This window comes from Lampetra planeri, unplaced genomic scaffold, assembly GCF_965212315.1.
Source record: "Lampetra planeri unplaced genomic scaffold, kcLamPlan1.2.h2 scaffold_162, whole genome shotgun sequence".
NCBI classification, from domain to species: domain Eukaryota; kingdom Metazoa; phylum Chordata; class Hyperoartia; order Petromyzontiformes; family Petromyzontidae; genus Lampetra; species Lampetra planeri.
The window spans coordinates 115,344-132,134 of NW_027614351.1; the positions used below are offsets into that span (position 1 = coordinate 115,344).

The window sequence follows — 16,791 nt, forward strand, 5'->3', positions numbered from 1 at the left end:
CCATCATTATCATCACCACCACCACCATCATCAGCATCACCGTCATCATCATCCTCATCAAGATCATCATCACCACCGCCACCTCCATCAGCACCATCATTATCGTCACCACCACCACCACCACCATCATCAGCATCACCGTCATCATCATCCTCATCAAGATCATCATCACCACCTCCATCAGCATCATCATCACCACCATCATCAGCATCACCGTCATCATCATCAAGATCCACCCTCGCCACCGCCAACCACCTCCCCATCAGGCGACAGCAGCAGCAGCGGCATCGTCAGCGCCGAGAGCCAATCCGCGTGCGCGTGGCTCGTTGAGTCTAAGTGCGCGGATCGCTACGCGGGGGCCGCAGAGCGCCGCTTGCGAGTGGAGGGGTTCGAATCGTCGCGCAGCCCCCCACGCTACGAGACCACGACAGGCGGACACGACAGGCGGACACCCACTCCCTACCCCCAAACCCTCACTCCCTCCTCCTCCTCCCACCCTCCCTCCCCATAGAAGCACGCGCAGTTGCAGGCACCTGGTGCACTCTTCTTACAACTGAGCACAATTCTGATGGTGCTGTTTGTCGCCGGCCGATTATTCATTAGGTCTGTGCCGGACAACTTTGTTTAAATATAAATACACACACACAGACATATACTGATATATACTAGACACGCATGCAGCTATAGATACATACGCGTAGATACCCATACACACCGATTATACACACACACATCTACACGAATATACATACACCCAGACAGACGCGTAAATACACTCACTCACACACTCACAGCTGCCGCAACCTTCAGCCGACGCGACTTTACAGGTAAGTTCGCGCAAACACACACACACGCGCGCAAACACACACACACACACGCGCAAACACACACACACGCGCAAACACACACACACACACACGCGCGCAAACACACACACACACACGCGCAAACACACACACACGCGCAAACACACACACACACACACGCGCGCAAACACACACACACACGCGCAAACACACACACACACACGCGCGCAAACACACACACACGCGCGCAAACACACACACACACGCGCGCAAACACACACACACACGCGCAAACACACACACACACGCGCAAACACACACACACACACACGCGCGCAAACACACACACACACACGCGCAAACACACACACACACGCGCAAACACACACACACACACGCGCGCAAACACACACACACGCGCGCAAACACACACACACGCGCAAACACACACACACACACGCGCAAACACACACACACACACGCGCGCAAACACACACACACACACGCGCGCAAACACACACACACACACGCGCGCAAACACACACACACACGCGCGCAAACACACACACACACACGCGCGTACACAGACGCGCGTACACGCACGCGCGCACACACATACACACATTTATAGATACGGATTATATTTTGTTCAGCAGTCTGGTTCGGGAGCGAAACGCCAATGTCGATGTCTGCTGGCGACGACGAGAGAGGGCTTCGTGAGAGAGCGAGAGAGAGAGAGAACAGAGTTCGTGTGGTGCTGGTGCTACTGTTCATCCTCCTCCGTCGAAGGGGGCTGCTCGCCAGAGAAACGATCGTTCGGGGCGCTGCGAGGAGAAGTGGCGTGGGCTGGAGCGTGAGGGGTGGCGATGGCGTGGGGAGGCATTCATCCAGCAGTGGATATATCACGGATTGTCATGATGCTATAGGGGGACGATGGTCAATGATCAAGGCACTGCATTGTTACTGTTATTTGTGTTTGGGTGCCACGGTGGCGAGATGTTAACTACCTCGCCTGGTGTACAGGAGGTCGTGGATTCGATGCCGACCCTGACGCCTGTTGTATATTTGGAGTTTGCGTGTCACTCTCTCATCATCATCACGGTGGCTAGGAGATGTTAACTACCTCGCCTGGTGTACAGGAGGTCGTGGGTTCGATCCCGACCCTGACGCCTGCTGTATATTTGGAGTTTGCGTGTCTCTCTCTCTCTCTCATCATCATCACGGTGGCCAGGAGATGTTAACTACCTCGCCTGGTGTACAGGAGGTCGTGGATTCGATCCCGACCCTGACGCCTGTTGAATATTTGGAGTTTGCGTGTCTTTCATCATCGTCACGGTGGCTAGGAGATGTTAACTACCTCGCCTGGTGTACAGGAGGTCGTGGGTTCGATCCCGACCCTGACGCCTGTTGAATATTTGGAGTTTGCGTGTCTTTCATCATCGTCACGGTGGCTAGGAGATGTTAACTACCTCGCCTGGTGTACAGGAGGTCGTGGATTCGATCCCGACCCTGACGCCTGCTGCTGTATATTTGGAGTTTGCGTGTCTCTCTCTCATCATCATCACGGTGGCTAGGAGATGTTAACTACCTCGCCTGGTGTACAGGAGGTCGTGGGTTCGATCCCGACCCTGACGCCTGTTGAATATTTGGAGTTTGCGTGTCTTTCATCATCGTCACGGTGGCTAGGAGATGTTAACTACCTCGCCTGGTGTACAGGAGGTCGTGGATTCGATTCCGACCCTGACGCCTGCTGCTGTATATTTGGAGTTTGCTTGTCTCTCTCTCATCATCATCACGGTGGCTAGGAGATGTTAACTACCTCGCCTGGTGTACAGGAGGTCGTGGATTCGATCCCGACCCTGACGCCTGTTGAATATTTGGAGTTTGCGTGTCTTTCATCATCGTCACGGTGGCTAGGAGATGTTAACTACCTCGCCTGGTGTACAGGAGGTCGTGGATTCGATTCCGACCCTGACGCCTGCTGCTGTATATTTGGAGTTTGCGTGTCTCTCTCTCATCATCATCACGGTGGCTAGGAGATGTTAACTACCTCGCCTGGTGTACAGGAGGTCGTGGGTTCGATCCCGACCCTGACGCCTGTTGAATATTTGGAGTTTGCGTGTCTTTCATCATCGTCACGGTGGCTAGGAGATGTTAACTACCTCGCCTGGTACACAGGAGGTCGTGGATTCGATCCCGACCCTGACGCCTGCTGCTGTATATTTGGAGTTTGCGTGTCTCTCTCCCCGTGGTCGCGTGGATTTGTATCCGTTTCCTTCAGGGTTTCCCTTCACATCTATAAACGCGCGTTTAGAGTATTTGGCTGCTATAAATTCCCACGTGATAAACAACTTCGTTGAACTATCATTTGTGGCCAGGTCGCTTCTGACAAAGATCTGTATAGGTCAGTGGGCCTGACCTGGTAAAATAAAAGTTAAGTTTATTTTATTATTTTAATTTTATTATTTCCCTTCTACGTGACTTTACCGAAATAACCAATTATATAAAGTTTAGTTTGTTCATCTCTGCTCGCGCAGTTCCGCGAGATTTATAGAAATATACCCAAGTTTGATAACTTTATTTTTTCACTTTGCTGTTCACTGTGATGCTCATTCGGGTGAGGCTTGAGTGTGGTTAGCGCGCTGCGCTATGATGCACGGCAGAGGGAGAGAGACCATCACACGGCCCGTGCCAGCATCAACCACATACCTCGTCTGTCTATCACTGCTGGCTTTGCACGTGCGTGTATTGACCACGATATGAATGCGGTAGACCGAACGATCGCTGCTGATCGTTACGCTGAACCGGTAACCTCAGCGGCGATTGATATCGATCCCGGCTCGCTTGCTCTGCCTTGTCTCTCCGATGAACCCGTCTCGTTCGCGGAGCGTCATTGTGTACGTACGGTACGTTGAACTTCTTTCGCACCGCACGTAGCCCACCGCGCTAATCGGCGCTCCTGGAGCAATAGCGCTTCTACTTGAGTTCGGCGAGCCGGAAAAATGCGGCCGCAGCACGGCACACCACATCCAGCGATGTCTCTAGCCATGGGGCTGTGGGCTACTGATAGCCGCGTGTCACCTACTCCCGTCTACCAGTCTACCCGCAAATGATCCGCCGACGAACAGAGGCTTCGTCCGAAACGAGATGAAGAAGCAGAGAGGTCGCCTCCGCGTGCCCACACCCCCGTCCGTCCTCCGCACAGCAACATTTTGTACGCATCCCATCAGCAAAGAAAGTTCCACACGAGCACAACTCTGGGCCGGTTTCGACGTTCTCCGTCTCATCAGCAGAGCCAGGCTTGCTTGCTTGCATCGATGCTGGCGAACTGTCAGAATGTTTCGATGTAAAGCTTTCGTGACCGCAGGGATTCATCTTCTTGGTTCTTTCTGTAAAGTCACGTAGAATGGAAATAATAAAATAATAAATAATAAAATATAATAAAATAATGGACCTGTTCTCTACCTGAGGACGGCTGCTTGCGTTGTGGCCGAAACGTCGTGAGAATTATTTTATGATGTTTTATTTTTATTACTTTATTATTTCCCATTCTACGTGACTTTACCGAAAGAACCAAGAAGATGTCAGAATATTGATGTGGGTCTTAGTTCAACGCAAAACGATATACCACGTCGGGCGCGTCGTTCTGTCATCGCGTATAGGCGACAGCACGTTCAGAAGCTCGAGGACAACGTTGATGTCTGCTGGCCAAGACGAGAGGGCTGCAGTAAAGAGAGTTCGCGTCTTCTTGGTTCTTTCGGTAAAGTCACGTAGAAGGGAAGTAATAAAATAATACAAATAAAACATAATAAAATAATTCTCACGACGTTTCGGCCACAACGCAAGTAGCCGTCCTCAGGTGAAAACCAGGTCTGTCGAGGCGACAGCGTCTGAATGAAACAGCACCACGCTTGGAGCATATATTTAAGCTGGGTTGGAAGGGGGGAAAAAGGGCGCCTTGACAAAAGAATTTGCATATCAAGAGGAATTTAGCATATTTATGGGAAATGCAAAAGAGTTCGCGTCGTTTTGCTATTCCGCCTCCGACGCAGAAGCGCAGACGACAGTGGGTTACTGGCTGGTCGATAGTTTGGGCTGCGTGGTTACAATCGCCACTACTCTGTCTTGTCTTTAATGTATCTCGGTGGGTCTCTATGTGTATGGCTTTATATATCTCTATGGGTCTCTGTGTGTCTCCGAGTCTCTGTGTATCTCTATGGGTCTCTGAGTCTTTGTGTATCTCTATAGGTCTCTATGGGTCTCCGAGTCTCTGTGTATCTCTGTGTATCTCTGAGTCTTTGTGTGTCTCTATGTGTCTCTCTGTGTCTGTGTGTCTCTGAGTCTCTGTGTATCTCTATGTGTCTCTGAGTCTGTGTATCTCTGAGTCTCTGTGTATCTCTATGTGTCTCTGTGTATCTCTATGTGTCTCTGAGTATCTGTGTATCTCTCTGTGTCTCTGAGTCTCTGTGTATCTCTCTGTGTCTCTGTGTATCTCTATGCATCTCTGTGTGTATCTCTATGTGTCTACATGGGTTTACTATACGGTTGCTGTTGGCTTGCGTCTCTTCATTTACCATTCATGAAGGAGACGCGCGCATCGGCCCCGCTGGTTATTCTGAGCACAGAGTTCGCATTAATTCTACAAAGCTGACAACGACTCGATTCGTTTACACGCATCGCGAGGATCGGAAGTCGCTTTTGTGTAAGCGACGTGTAGTTGATGCCGTCTCTGGCCAGACCAGCGCGCGTGTGAAAGCGATTAACGCCAACGGCAGACACGCGGCTTCGTCTCTGTCTGGTTGCAGAGGCAATGACCGCGGTGTTGCGATGGTTAAACATAAAACCCCGGTTTAAATGGGTTACCGGTTTTCGGCAAGTCAAGAAAAGTCTCCATTAGAATGTTTTTTTTTGGGGGTTAAATTCGTGTAAATATAAATGTGTCGTGAAACCCGCGACCACCCGACACAGTCAAATTAAAAAGGTTCGTCACAATTAGTTACTAGAAGGGAAATAATAAAATAATAAAAATAAAACATAATATAATAATATAATATAATAATAAAATATAATATAATTATTTCCCTTCTACGTGACTTTACCGAAAGAACCAAGAAGATGAATCCCTGCAGTCACGACAGCTTTAAATCGAAAATGAGTTACTAGTTTACCACGCACTGGCGTGTTGGAGAGTAAACCCGCGGCATTTACAAATCGAGTACTATTATGTCGAGCAATACACTTGACACGTTCACTTTAAACACAGGGGCGGGGCGGGGGCTAAGCGAGCGACCATTTAGCAGGGCTGCTTCTTTGCCTTTTAACAGAGAACAGAGGAGGGGTAAAAATCGACCACGCGGTGACTTTTTGCCGCCGTGCCGTATGTCCAATCGGTGCGTTCATTACAAGCGTTCAACTGGAAACGGTTACCGGTTCGCGGCGAGCGAATGTGGTTTTGTATATGGGCCAGTGCCGGATTAAGTTTTTCAATTTTCAATTTTCATTTATTTGGTATAGCCCTGTGAGCCATTCGGCTCTTGAATCGGGTGCAACCGCAACAAACATAAACATGAACAGAAAATCCATAATCCTAATAGCAAAAGTAGCTACATGTGTAGTAGCTACTACACGTGTAGTAGCTACTACAGCTACTACACGTGTGGTACTACACGTGTAGTAGCTACTACACGTATAGTAGCTACTACATATGTAGTAGCTACGGGCCCCGCACTTTCAAGGGCCCCGCGCTAAATGCTTTCAAGCTATCAATTTTGCTTCAGTGATTCTGCACTTGCTCTATTACTATAGTACTACACCGCCTTCAACTTTTATGAACGGCTGGGTGTTTAAGCTAAGCGATTTGTCGTATTGTCTGTGTTTATAGCAAATTCAAAAATACAATTACTTTACCAAGAAAGTAAAAAAAAATGTGTTTTAATATAGTTTTTTATTGAGGGCCTTTTTATAAGATATGCTACAGGCCCCACACTAGCTTAATCCGGCACTGATGTGGGCACACGTGGTGTGATCACGGCCACAACGAAAACGAGCAGACGACGACGCGATCAGTGCGCGCCACGGCGACCCTGTTGGCTTCTACTCACGGACACACGCGCTTGCCTCCTCTAGGTCGACTCAGCCTCAATTGAGTACCTGGTGCGGTGTGTAAACGTCGCCACTTGGGAGGCAAAGGCGGCCGCGCGTGGTGCCGGCCACCCACCCCCTCGTGTGCTGTGCCGGCCACCCACCCCCTCGTGTGCCGTGTCGGCCTTCATAGGTGCCACTCGCTAACAGCACTTGCCCCTACAGTCCGTTCAGGCTATACGGGGGATCTTTGTGTTTGTCAAATGTTTTCACGCGTGTGAAGAGTACATTGTGTTCATCGTCATTTTGTATAGTTTTGAAAAGTATCCGTGAATAGTATATTGTGTAGAGTGTAATTGTACACGTGTGTGGATAGTAGATTGTGTATTTTGTGATTGTATCCGCGAATAGTATATTGTGTAGAGTGTAATTGTACACATGTGTGGATAGTATAGATTGTGTATTTTGTGGTTGTAGCTGTAAATAGTATATTGTAAAAGGTGTAAGTGTACACTGTGTAAATAGTAGTTTGTGTATATTATATCTGTGAATAGTATATTGTGAAAATTGTACACGTGTGTGAATAGGAAAGATTGTGTATTTTGTGATTATATCTGTGAATAGTATATTAAGTATAGTGTAATTATACACGTGTGTTAATAGTAGATTGTGTATATTGTGATTTTATCTCTGAATAATATATTGTGAAAAGTGTACACTGTGTGAATAGTTGATTGTGTATGTTGTGATTGTATCTGTGAATAGTATATTGTTTATAGAGTAATTGTACCCGTGTGTGAATAGTTTATTGTGTATTTTGTTCTTGTATCTGTGAATAGTATATTGTATATTGTGTATAGTGTAATTGTACACTGTGTGAATAGTAGATGGTGTATCTGTGAATAGTATATTGTATATTGTGTATAGTGTAATTGTACACGTGGACATCTGTGAAAACAGAACTTCATAGCTCATCGGATTCCTCCCAGTATGAAGACATATTCTGATTCTGAATAATGCACTGTGTACGATGTCCTTGTGCACGTGTGTAGAGTACCTTGTGTATATTGTGATTGTGTTTGTTTATGATGAATAAATGCAAGATAAAGTACTGGGCACCGCGGTGGTGAGATGTTATCTCCCTCGCCTGGTCTACAGGAGGTCGTGGGTTCGGTCCCGACCCTGACGCCTGCTGCTGTATATTTGGAGTTTGCGTGTCTCTCTCTCTCATCATCACGGTGGCTAGGAGATGTTAACTACCTCGCCTGGTGTACAGGAGGTCGTGGGTTCGATCCCGACCCTGACGCCTGCTGCTGTATATTTGGAGTTTGCGTGTCTCTCTCTTTCTCTCATCATCATCACGGTGGCTAGGAGATGTTCACTACCTCGCCTCGTATACAGGAGGTCGTGGGTTCGATCCCGACCCTGACGCCTGCTGCTGTATGTTTGTAGTTTGCGTGGTCTATCTCCCCGTGGTCGCGTTTTTCTTCTCCGGGTCCTCCAGTTTCCCCCTCCACAATTAGAATGAACATCACGCGTTTCGAGTATATTGCTGCTCTAAATGTCCACGTGATAAGCCACTTGGCTTGAGCTATCATCTGCGGTCAGGTCGCTTCTGAAGAAGGGTGGGGCCTTACTTGGTAAAATAATTTATTTTATTTTATAGTTTTTTAATTTACTCGAGGGAACGATTTTCGATCGGGCGAACTGCGTTTTTAAATCCTTTATATTAAGTTCACTTGCTTGCTTGCGCGCTTACGACCGTGCAAATCTTTCGGTCGTTTTTTAACCCACTTCCCGTGATCCAATCGAGCTGACATTTTGCACACAGACTCGTTGTGCGTGACAATTTATTTTCGTGAAATTTTTTTTCCAAAATGTTACACTTTTTAGGATTTTTTTTTTATATTTAATTACCAATTGCTTAATGGTGGCAGGCAATCATCTGAGCCATAGGTGGCAGCCATCTCAAGCCAGAGGACGAGAGGACTTTAACCGCCACGCATATAAAGGATTTATAGTGAAAAACTTTGTTTTTACGGGTTAATTTGTTTTTATTGCTGATCGCACGCAGCCACTGCGGGAGCTGTAACAATCATCGTTGTCCGCGTTCACCGTCTGCACACGCGCGACTATTTATTTGATTCGGAATCACATGTTTTTGTTGTGTACACTGCATGGAGGAATCCGATGAGCTATAAACCCTCTTTTTGCACAGATGTCCAGTATCTTCTTGGTTCTTTCGGTCAAGTCACGTAGAAGGGAAATAATAAAATAATAAAAATAAAACATACTAAAAAATTCTCACGACGTTTCGGCACCAAACGCTGTCTTTCCGACAGACCTGTTCTTCACCTGAGGACGGCTGCTTGCGTTGAGGCCGAAACGTCGTGAGAATTGTATTTTATTATGTAAAATTTTTATTATTTTATTATTTCCCTTCTACGTGACTTTACCGAAAGAACCAAGAAGATGAATCCATGCAGTCACGAAAGCTTTAAATCGTGAGAATTATATTGAATTTTTATTATTTTATTATTTCCCTTCTACGTGACTTTACCGAAATAAACCAAGAAGAAGAATCCCTGCAGTCACGAAAGCTTTAAATCGTGAGAATTATATTGAATTTGTATTATTTTATTATTTCCCTTCTACGTGACTTTACCGAAATAAACCAAGAAGATGAATCCCTGCAGTCACGAAAGCTTTAAATCGAAAGATGTCCAGTAGTTCTTGGCTGCGTCAAGTGGTGGGTGGGAGCGTCTTACGACACAAAATTGTGGACAGCTGATTGCGAGTTGATGTTTTTCGTGAGCAGAGTTGTCGTGTCACGGGGGACGGGGGGGTGGGGGCATTTAAACTGACACGTGATTGGCTCACAAGTGACGACGTCACACTTACACCTCCCCCCCCCGTCTATTTAAGACCGAAACAGGAGGGGAGGATTTCTCCACAACTCTGGCTGTCGTCTGATGATGCTCGTCAATGCCGTAATTATAATATATATTGGAGGGGGGGGGGGGGGGACACATCAATATTCAAATATGCTCCAAATGTCCCCCCCAATATATTGCTATAAAATAGATTTCCGTTTTTTTATTCTTAGGTTTTTTCGGTAAAGTCACGTAGGTGAAAAATTAAAATTAATAAAAGTAAAATAAAAATAAAATAAAAATCACGACGTTTCGGAGGCAACACAAGCTTCCGTCTTCAGGTGGAACCGTCACAGCACGATAGCTGTATCAAGTGTTGCCTCCGAAACGTCGTGATTTTTCTTTTATTTTAAGTTTACTTTTATAAATTTAAATTTTTCACCTATGTGACTTTACCGAAAAAACCTAAGAATATGAATTCTTGCAGTCACGAAAGCTTCAAATCTAGATTTCCGTTTATATGATTGTGGTTATGGTTGTACTTTATGAATCCCTAATCTCTGCCATTACATACAATGAAACAAAAAAGGTAAAAAAAAAGTAAAAACAGAGCAATGTAATACAATACACTCTTAGACATTATTGTAAAAATTTTTTTTAAAGTCCATCCCATGTATTAGTGCATTTTTTTTTTATTTTAGGCAGGAAATTCATTTTCAAATTTAGATTTTTTTTTCTGGGGGGTACCCCAGACCCCCTGGAAAATTTGCCCCCCCCAATATGGACTCCATGGCTACGTCCTTGATGCTCGTTGTAAACTACTGGCGAAACGTCACGCTACTCGAATCGTAGATGTCGTGGGTTTACTCTCCGACACACAGGTTAGTGCTGTACTAGTAACGAATTGTCACGTTGTTTCCGTGACAAACCTTACTAATTGGCTGTGTCGGGTGGCAGTGTGTTTAACGACACATTTATATTTACGCGATCTAAAGCCTGCTACGTGGGCCAAGATCCCGGGGGACGGCCCAAGACACGTTGCTGTGGGGGACGACGTCGCTTGGCTGGTCTGGGAACACCTGGGAATTCCCCAGGAAGAGCTACACAGTCTGTGTATCGTAGTGTATAGTGTACCGTAGTGTATAGTGTATAGTAATGTATCGTAGTGTATAGTGTCAGAGCCGGCCCAGTCACTAAGCGACCCTTGCAATTGCAAAGGGCCCCGTGGCCAGCAGAGGGCCCCCTAGAGTCACTGCTAGCTAGTGGGTGAAAAAAATTATACATCAAAGGGGCCTCCAACCAAATTTTGCTTATGGCCCCCAAAGGTCTAGGGCCGGTTCTGTATAGTGTATAGTAATGCTCGAGTCTCGTCGCCAGGGAAAGTGTGGCGTGGCGATCACTCAACACGCTGCCACCACGACCCTCACCAGGGCACGCGTCCCGAGAAACGACCTAACAACCTCACCCACGAACACACCTCTCTCATGGTCAACATGGCTCGCGAAAAGCTGACGACCACGTGTTCAACCACATCCGCTGCCATCTTTGTCCCCTACCCACCCCGCAGCCCCCCCCCCTCTCCCATGGAGGGCTCTGGGCTGGGTCACGTGACCCGCACCCCCAAGTGCGCGCGCTGCCGCAACCACGGGGTCGTGTCGCGCCTCAAGGGCCACAAGCGCTTCTGCCGCTGGCGCGACTGCGCATGCGCCAACTGCCAGCTGGTGCTCGAGCGCCAGCGCGTGATGGCCGCGCAGGTGGCGCTGCGCAGGCAGCAGCAGCAGCAGGTGAGGGAGGGGGGAGGGAGGGGGGAGGGAGGAGGGAGGGGGGGGAGCCTAAAGGTGATAATGGGCGGGGCTCCTGGGGGAGGAGCCTAAATGCGATAGGAGGCGGGGCTTCTGGGGGAGGGTGAGGAGCCTAAAGGTGATAATGGGCGGGGCTCCTGGGGGAGGAGCCTAAAGGTGATAAGAGGCGGGGCTTCTGGGGAGGGGGAGGAGCCTAAAGGTGATAATGGGCGGGGCTCCTGGGGGAGGGGGAGCCTAAATGTGATAAGAGGCAGGGCTTCTGTGGGAGGGGGAGGAGCCTAAATGTGATAATGGGCGTCTCCTTGATGTCAGGGATGGGCTCTGGCGGGCAGGTTGAGTATCTGGGACTGTTAATAGGGGACGAGACTGGTGAAGGAATAGCAGCCAAAGGAGGGAGAGAGAGACAGAGACCGGCCGACCGCCGTGCAAAGACAGCCGTGCAAACGCGCGGGGTTGGATTGTGGCATCGCGACAGTGCCGAGCATGATGTCCCTCGTCCAGCAGTGGATAGAGCGCGTCTCTCGCGGCGTTGCTGATGCTGCGGCGTTTGTGCTTCAGTCGAGGACTCGTCACGTGGACGCGGCTGCCGGGGGGGTCGTGACCTCCTCTCGCTCCGCGGGTCACGCGCGCGCGGCCCGGACACCCGGCATCGTGGCGCGGAGCATCCTGGAAGGTGATGATGCTGATGATGATGATCCTCATGATCATCATCATCATCAGCAGCAACATGTAAATGTATCCTCATCAGCAACATCATTATAATGGTCACAGTAAACATCAATGAGAGCATTGCCACCAGCATCGTCTTCATCGCCATCACTGTGAACATCAACAACACCAATTGTTCTGTCACCATCGCCACTGTACAAATGAAGAACCCATCCTCGACACTGCCAACATCACCATCACAGTCAGCTCCACCGCCACCACCACCACCTCTCTTTCTCACCACGCAGGTTATCGTCCCCCTGCCCTGGAGGCTGACTCGCGTAGTGGCTGCTCCGGTACTTCATCCACCACCTCCTCCTCCTCGTCGTCATCGTCGTGCCTCCCTCCCGCACTCAGCGAGAGGATGCGCAAGCGCCGAGCGTTCGCCGACAGGGAACTGGAGTCGGTGATGATGGAGCGCGAGAGACTCCACAGCCATCACCAGCATCATCACCTGGTGGACAACCAACCCTGCAGACCCATCGTCCACCTCCTCCCAGCGATGTGGCCACTCGGGGCTTCTGCAGTATCTAGGGCCACCTATTTACAGTCCTGCTTGCACGAACATCTTCAACAGCAACAACAGCAACAACATCATCAGCAGCAGCAGCATCATCATAATCAGCAGCGCCCATCACCTCTGGACCTCACGATGCCCAAATCGTGTCCTAAAACGCTCGGTGCTCCTCTGATGGAGCTGTGTCCAGTGGTGCACTCGTCTCCACTGACATCATCATCAGCATCAGCAGCGTCAGCAGCAGCATCATCACATATGTTGATGTCAAATATTCAACCCCTGCCGCGAATCGTGTCCGGTGAAGCAGATGCAACGACCGCTTACTTCTTACAGCTGGAACATCACCTCCATCAACACCACCACCGTCATGATGCTGGTCACCACCATCATCAGCACCAGCGTAAAGATGATGATCGTGATGGTCATCATCATCATCAGCAGCAGCAGCAGGACCTCGATGTCACCTGCACCTGCCCAAGCGCGCGGGATTTGACCACGCTTGACGCGTGGAGGTCACAGTCACTGGGTCATCACGACCTCTCCTCGGCCTTCAAAAGGTTTCCGAACTCGCAGAGCGCCACAGTCAAGTCGCGAACGGAGCGCGACAGAGATGAGAAGGAGCAGGATGATGACGCGGACGATGAGGTGGCCGTGTTCGCGACATCTCAAAGCAAGAAGTCGGCCTCTGTCCGGCGGCCTCTCCCTTTCTCTGTGGAGTCTCTTCTGCAGGCGTGCTAGCAGCGTGGCTGGCCACGTGCTAGCATCGTGGTGACCACGTGACGGCCTCGTGGTGGCCACGTGGTGGTCACGTGGCTGGTCACGTGCTAGCATCGTGGTGGCCACGTGACGGCCTCGTGGTGGCCACGTGGTGGTCACGTGGCTGGCCACGCGCTAGCATCGTGGTGGCCACGTGACGGCCTCGTGGTGGGCACGTGGCTGGCCACGTGCTAGCATCGTGGTGGCCACGTGACGGCCTCGTGGTGGCCACGTGGTGGTCACGTGGCTGGCCACGTGCTAGCATCGTGGTGGCCACGTGACGGCCTCGTGGTGGCCACGTGGTGGTCACGTGGCTGGCCACGTGCTAGCATCGTGGTGGCCACGTGACGGCCTCGTGGTGGCCACGTGGTGGTCACGTGGCTGGCCACGCGCTAGCATCGTGGTGACCACGTGACGGCCTCGTGGTGGCCACGTGGGGGTCACGTGGCTGGTCACGTGCTAGCATCGTGGTGGCCACGTGACGGCTCACGTGACGGCCTCACGAGCTGAGCGATGGCCGAGTCTGGGCGCGTGCTGGCCACGTGCTAATCCGAGCGAGCCACGTCCCCCCCCTCTTCCTCCTGTGTGCGACGCCGCATATCCGAACGCCACATATCCGCCCTCACCGAGTAATTGACCCCCCGCCCCTCTCCCGCGCCGCATAGGCAGTGCTGCATCAGCTACGGGTGGTGTGAGCGTCGCTCTGCAGAGATGTTCACAGACCTGAGCGCGTCTCGCCCAGCGATGTCTCGTCCGGCGTCCGTTCGCTGACTTCCAGAGCACGGTGGTGTGCGATGCACATCACGAAATTAATCATCGTTTGCCGCGTCCCTTTGCGGAGAGCGTCACAAGATAACGCAGCAGACAATTCGCCTGTACACACCTGTCTCGCCACGTAATTAAAAATAAAATTAGTTTTTTTTTATAATCGGGCCTTCTTTTTGAGTGCTTTTCTTTTCAACAGCATTTTGTCTTTAACGCGAGCACGAAAAACTATGGACCGATTGCAAGCATTCACTGCCTCGTCAGCACTGTCTGGCATTCTTGAATCAGTGCCTGCTAAAGTGCCAGACGTGCATGGGCACGGGTCCTCCTCTTTCGTGTTCGATACGGACCCTATATTTAAATCGATTTGCTCTTTAAATGCGTCCAGTAACCTATTTTTCGCACGCGGGCTGGGGGTGGTTGGTGTGTAACTATCAACGTGTACCACCTTAACCCTACGAGTGTTTAACATTCCTGCGGAATATATTGCGCTCCGGGTCGCTGGTATGCACCGCAATAGGTGACACGGGTCTAGCAGTCCCCACAGGCCATCGCGAGGAGAGGGTACACACACACACACATGTCAACCCATACGGTTTACCCCGTATCGTTGTCCAAACGGCGTACGGCCGTTTCAATACGGGCAAAAAAAAACCCGTGTCTCTTTGTTTCTCCCATGTGACGGGATTTTGTAGGATGAACGTTGAGATTTAGATTATGAACCAATAAGGTTTGAATTGGTCTGTAGAAATATTTCCCAGGGTGTCGGAGAGAATCCGTGCGTGTGTGTCTGCGAGGAGCGGTGGTGCAGCGCTTAGCGCTACGCTGCGCTACGAACTTGGCCACCCGAGTTCGATTCCCGCTCACGGCCAACACCCAGTGATGATTATCTACCCGGTGCGGTGTGTAAACATCGTCACTGGGGAGACAAAGGCGGCCGGGCGTGGTGCTGGCCACCCACCCCCTCGTGTGCCGTGCAGGCCTTCATAGGTGCTGCTCGCTCACAGCACTTGCCCCAACAGTCTGTTAAGGCTACACGGGGGATTTTTGTCTATGTTGTGTATCTGTGAATATGTATATATGTTTTTTTTGCGTGTATGTGTGTAGTTAATGACGTAGGTTTACTGTATGTTTGAATGCGTGAACGTTGTACATACAGTATGCATATTTAATAAGGGTGTAAATATAGTTTTTATTCGGTTACCGGTAAGCGAATGCAAACCGGTTAAACCGGTTAGTACCGGTTTATCGCACGCATATACATGTTTAGAACAATAAACGTGAAGGGGATTTTTTAGTCGTTTACGCGCAAGAAGCGAAGACAGCTGCCACATCGGTCCACCACCCACTGGACGCACAACCCAAGCATCTGTGATCCGTAGTCGAAACAACGAAGATTGTCCCTCCTCAACCCCCCCGACCACCACCACCACCACCGCCCCAATGGCCTCTGTCCGTCGCAGCAGTCGAAATGGGTTCAGCAGAGTTGGCTCAGTCGGGAGGTCGCGCGTACGGCGTTGGTGACTGTGGGGTAAAATGTGTGCAGGCCCACCTGTTTCCAAGACCTGTGGTCAGCGTGGAAGAGTAGGCCAAGAGTTGGTCAGCAAGTGGCGGTAACAGGCACTTTCAGGGCTGCGCCTGTACCACATCTTACTCGTGAGTACTGCGCTGACGACGTGAACGACGATGATGAGTGTGACGATGATGGTAATGATGATGAGTATGATGGTGATGATGGTGAGTATGATGATGATGGTAATGATGATGAGTATGATGGTGATGATGGTGAGTATGATGATGATGGTAATGATGATGAGTATGATGGTGATGATGATGAGTATGATGATAATGGTAATGATGATGAGTATGATGGTGATGATGGTGAGTATGATGATGATGGTAATGATGATGAGTATGATGGTGATGATGGTGAGTATGATGATGGTAATGATGATGAGTATGATGGTGATGATGGTGAGTATGATGATGATGGTAATGATGATGAGTATGATGGTGATGATGGTGAGTATGATGATTATGGTAATGATGATGAGTATGATGGTGATGATGATGAGTATGCTGATGATGGTAATGATGATGAGTATGATGGTGATGATGGTGAGTATGATGATGATGGTAATGATGATGAGTATGATGGTGATGATGATGAGTATGATGATGATGGTAATGATGATGAGTATGATGGTGAGTATGATGATGATGGTAATGATGATGAGTATGATGGTGATGATGGTGAGTATGATGATTATGGTAATGATGATGAGTATGATAGTGATGATGGTGAGTATGATGATGATGGTAATGATGATGAGTATGATGGTGATGATGGTGAGTATGGTGATGATGGTGAGTATGATGATGATGGTAATGATGATGAGTATGATGGTGATGATGGTGAGTATGATGATGATGGTAATGATGATGAGTATGATGGTGATGATGGTGAGTATGATGATGATGGT

General features: G+C 49.3%; 1 protein-coding gene across 2 annotated transcripts; it reads left to right on the forward strand.

The window, feature by feature from the left end:
- Positions 1 to 751: 751 nt before the first annotated feature.
- LOC144739638 (uncharacterized) lies at positions 752 to 14,466 on the forward strand. 2 transcript variants are annotated; one of them, XM_078622566.1, is made up of 4 exons: positions 752 to 827; positions 11,328 to 11,544; positions 12,121 to 12,235; positions 12,519 to 14,466. In XM_078622566.1, exons 2-4 carry the CDS (start codon positions 11,344 to 11,346, stop codon positions 13,523 to 13,525), a joined length of 1,323 nt encoding a protein of 440 aa, XP_078478692.1. In that variant the 5' UTR covers positions 752 to 827; positions 11,328 to 11,343; the 3' UTR covers positions 13,526 to 14,466. The 2 variants fall into 2 exon arrangements, with proteins under 2 accessions (XP_078478692.1, XP_078478691.1); XM_078622565.1 differs by lacking the exon at positions 752 to 827 and having other exon boundaries at positions 5,633 to 11,544.
- The last annotated feature ends 2,325 nt before the right edge of the window (positions 14,467 to 16,791 follow it).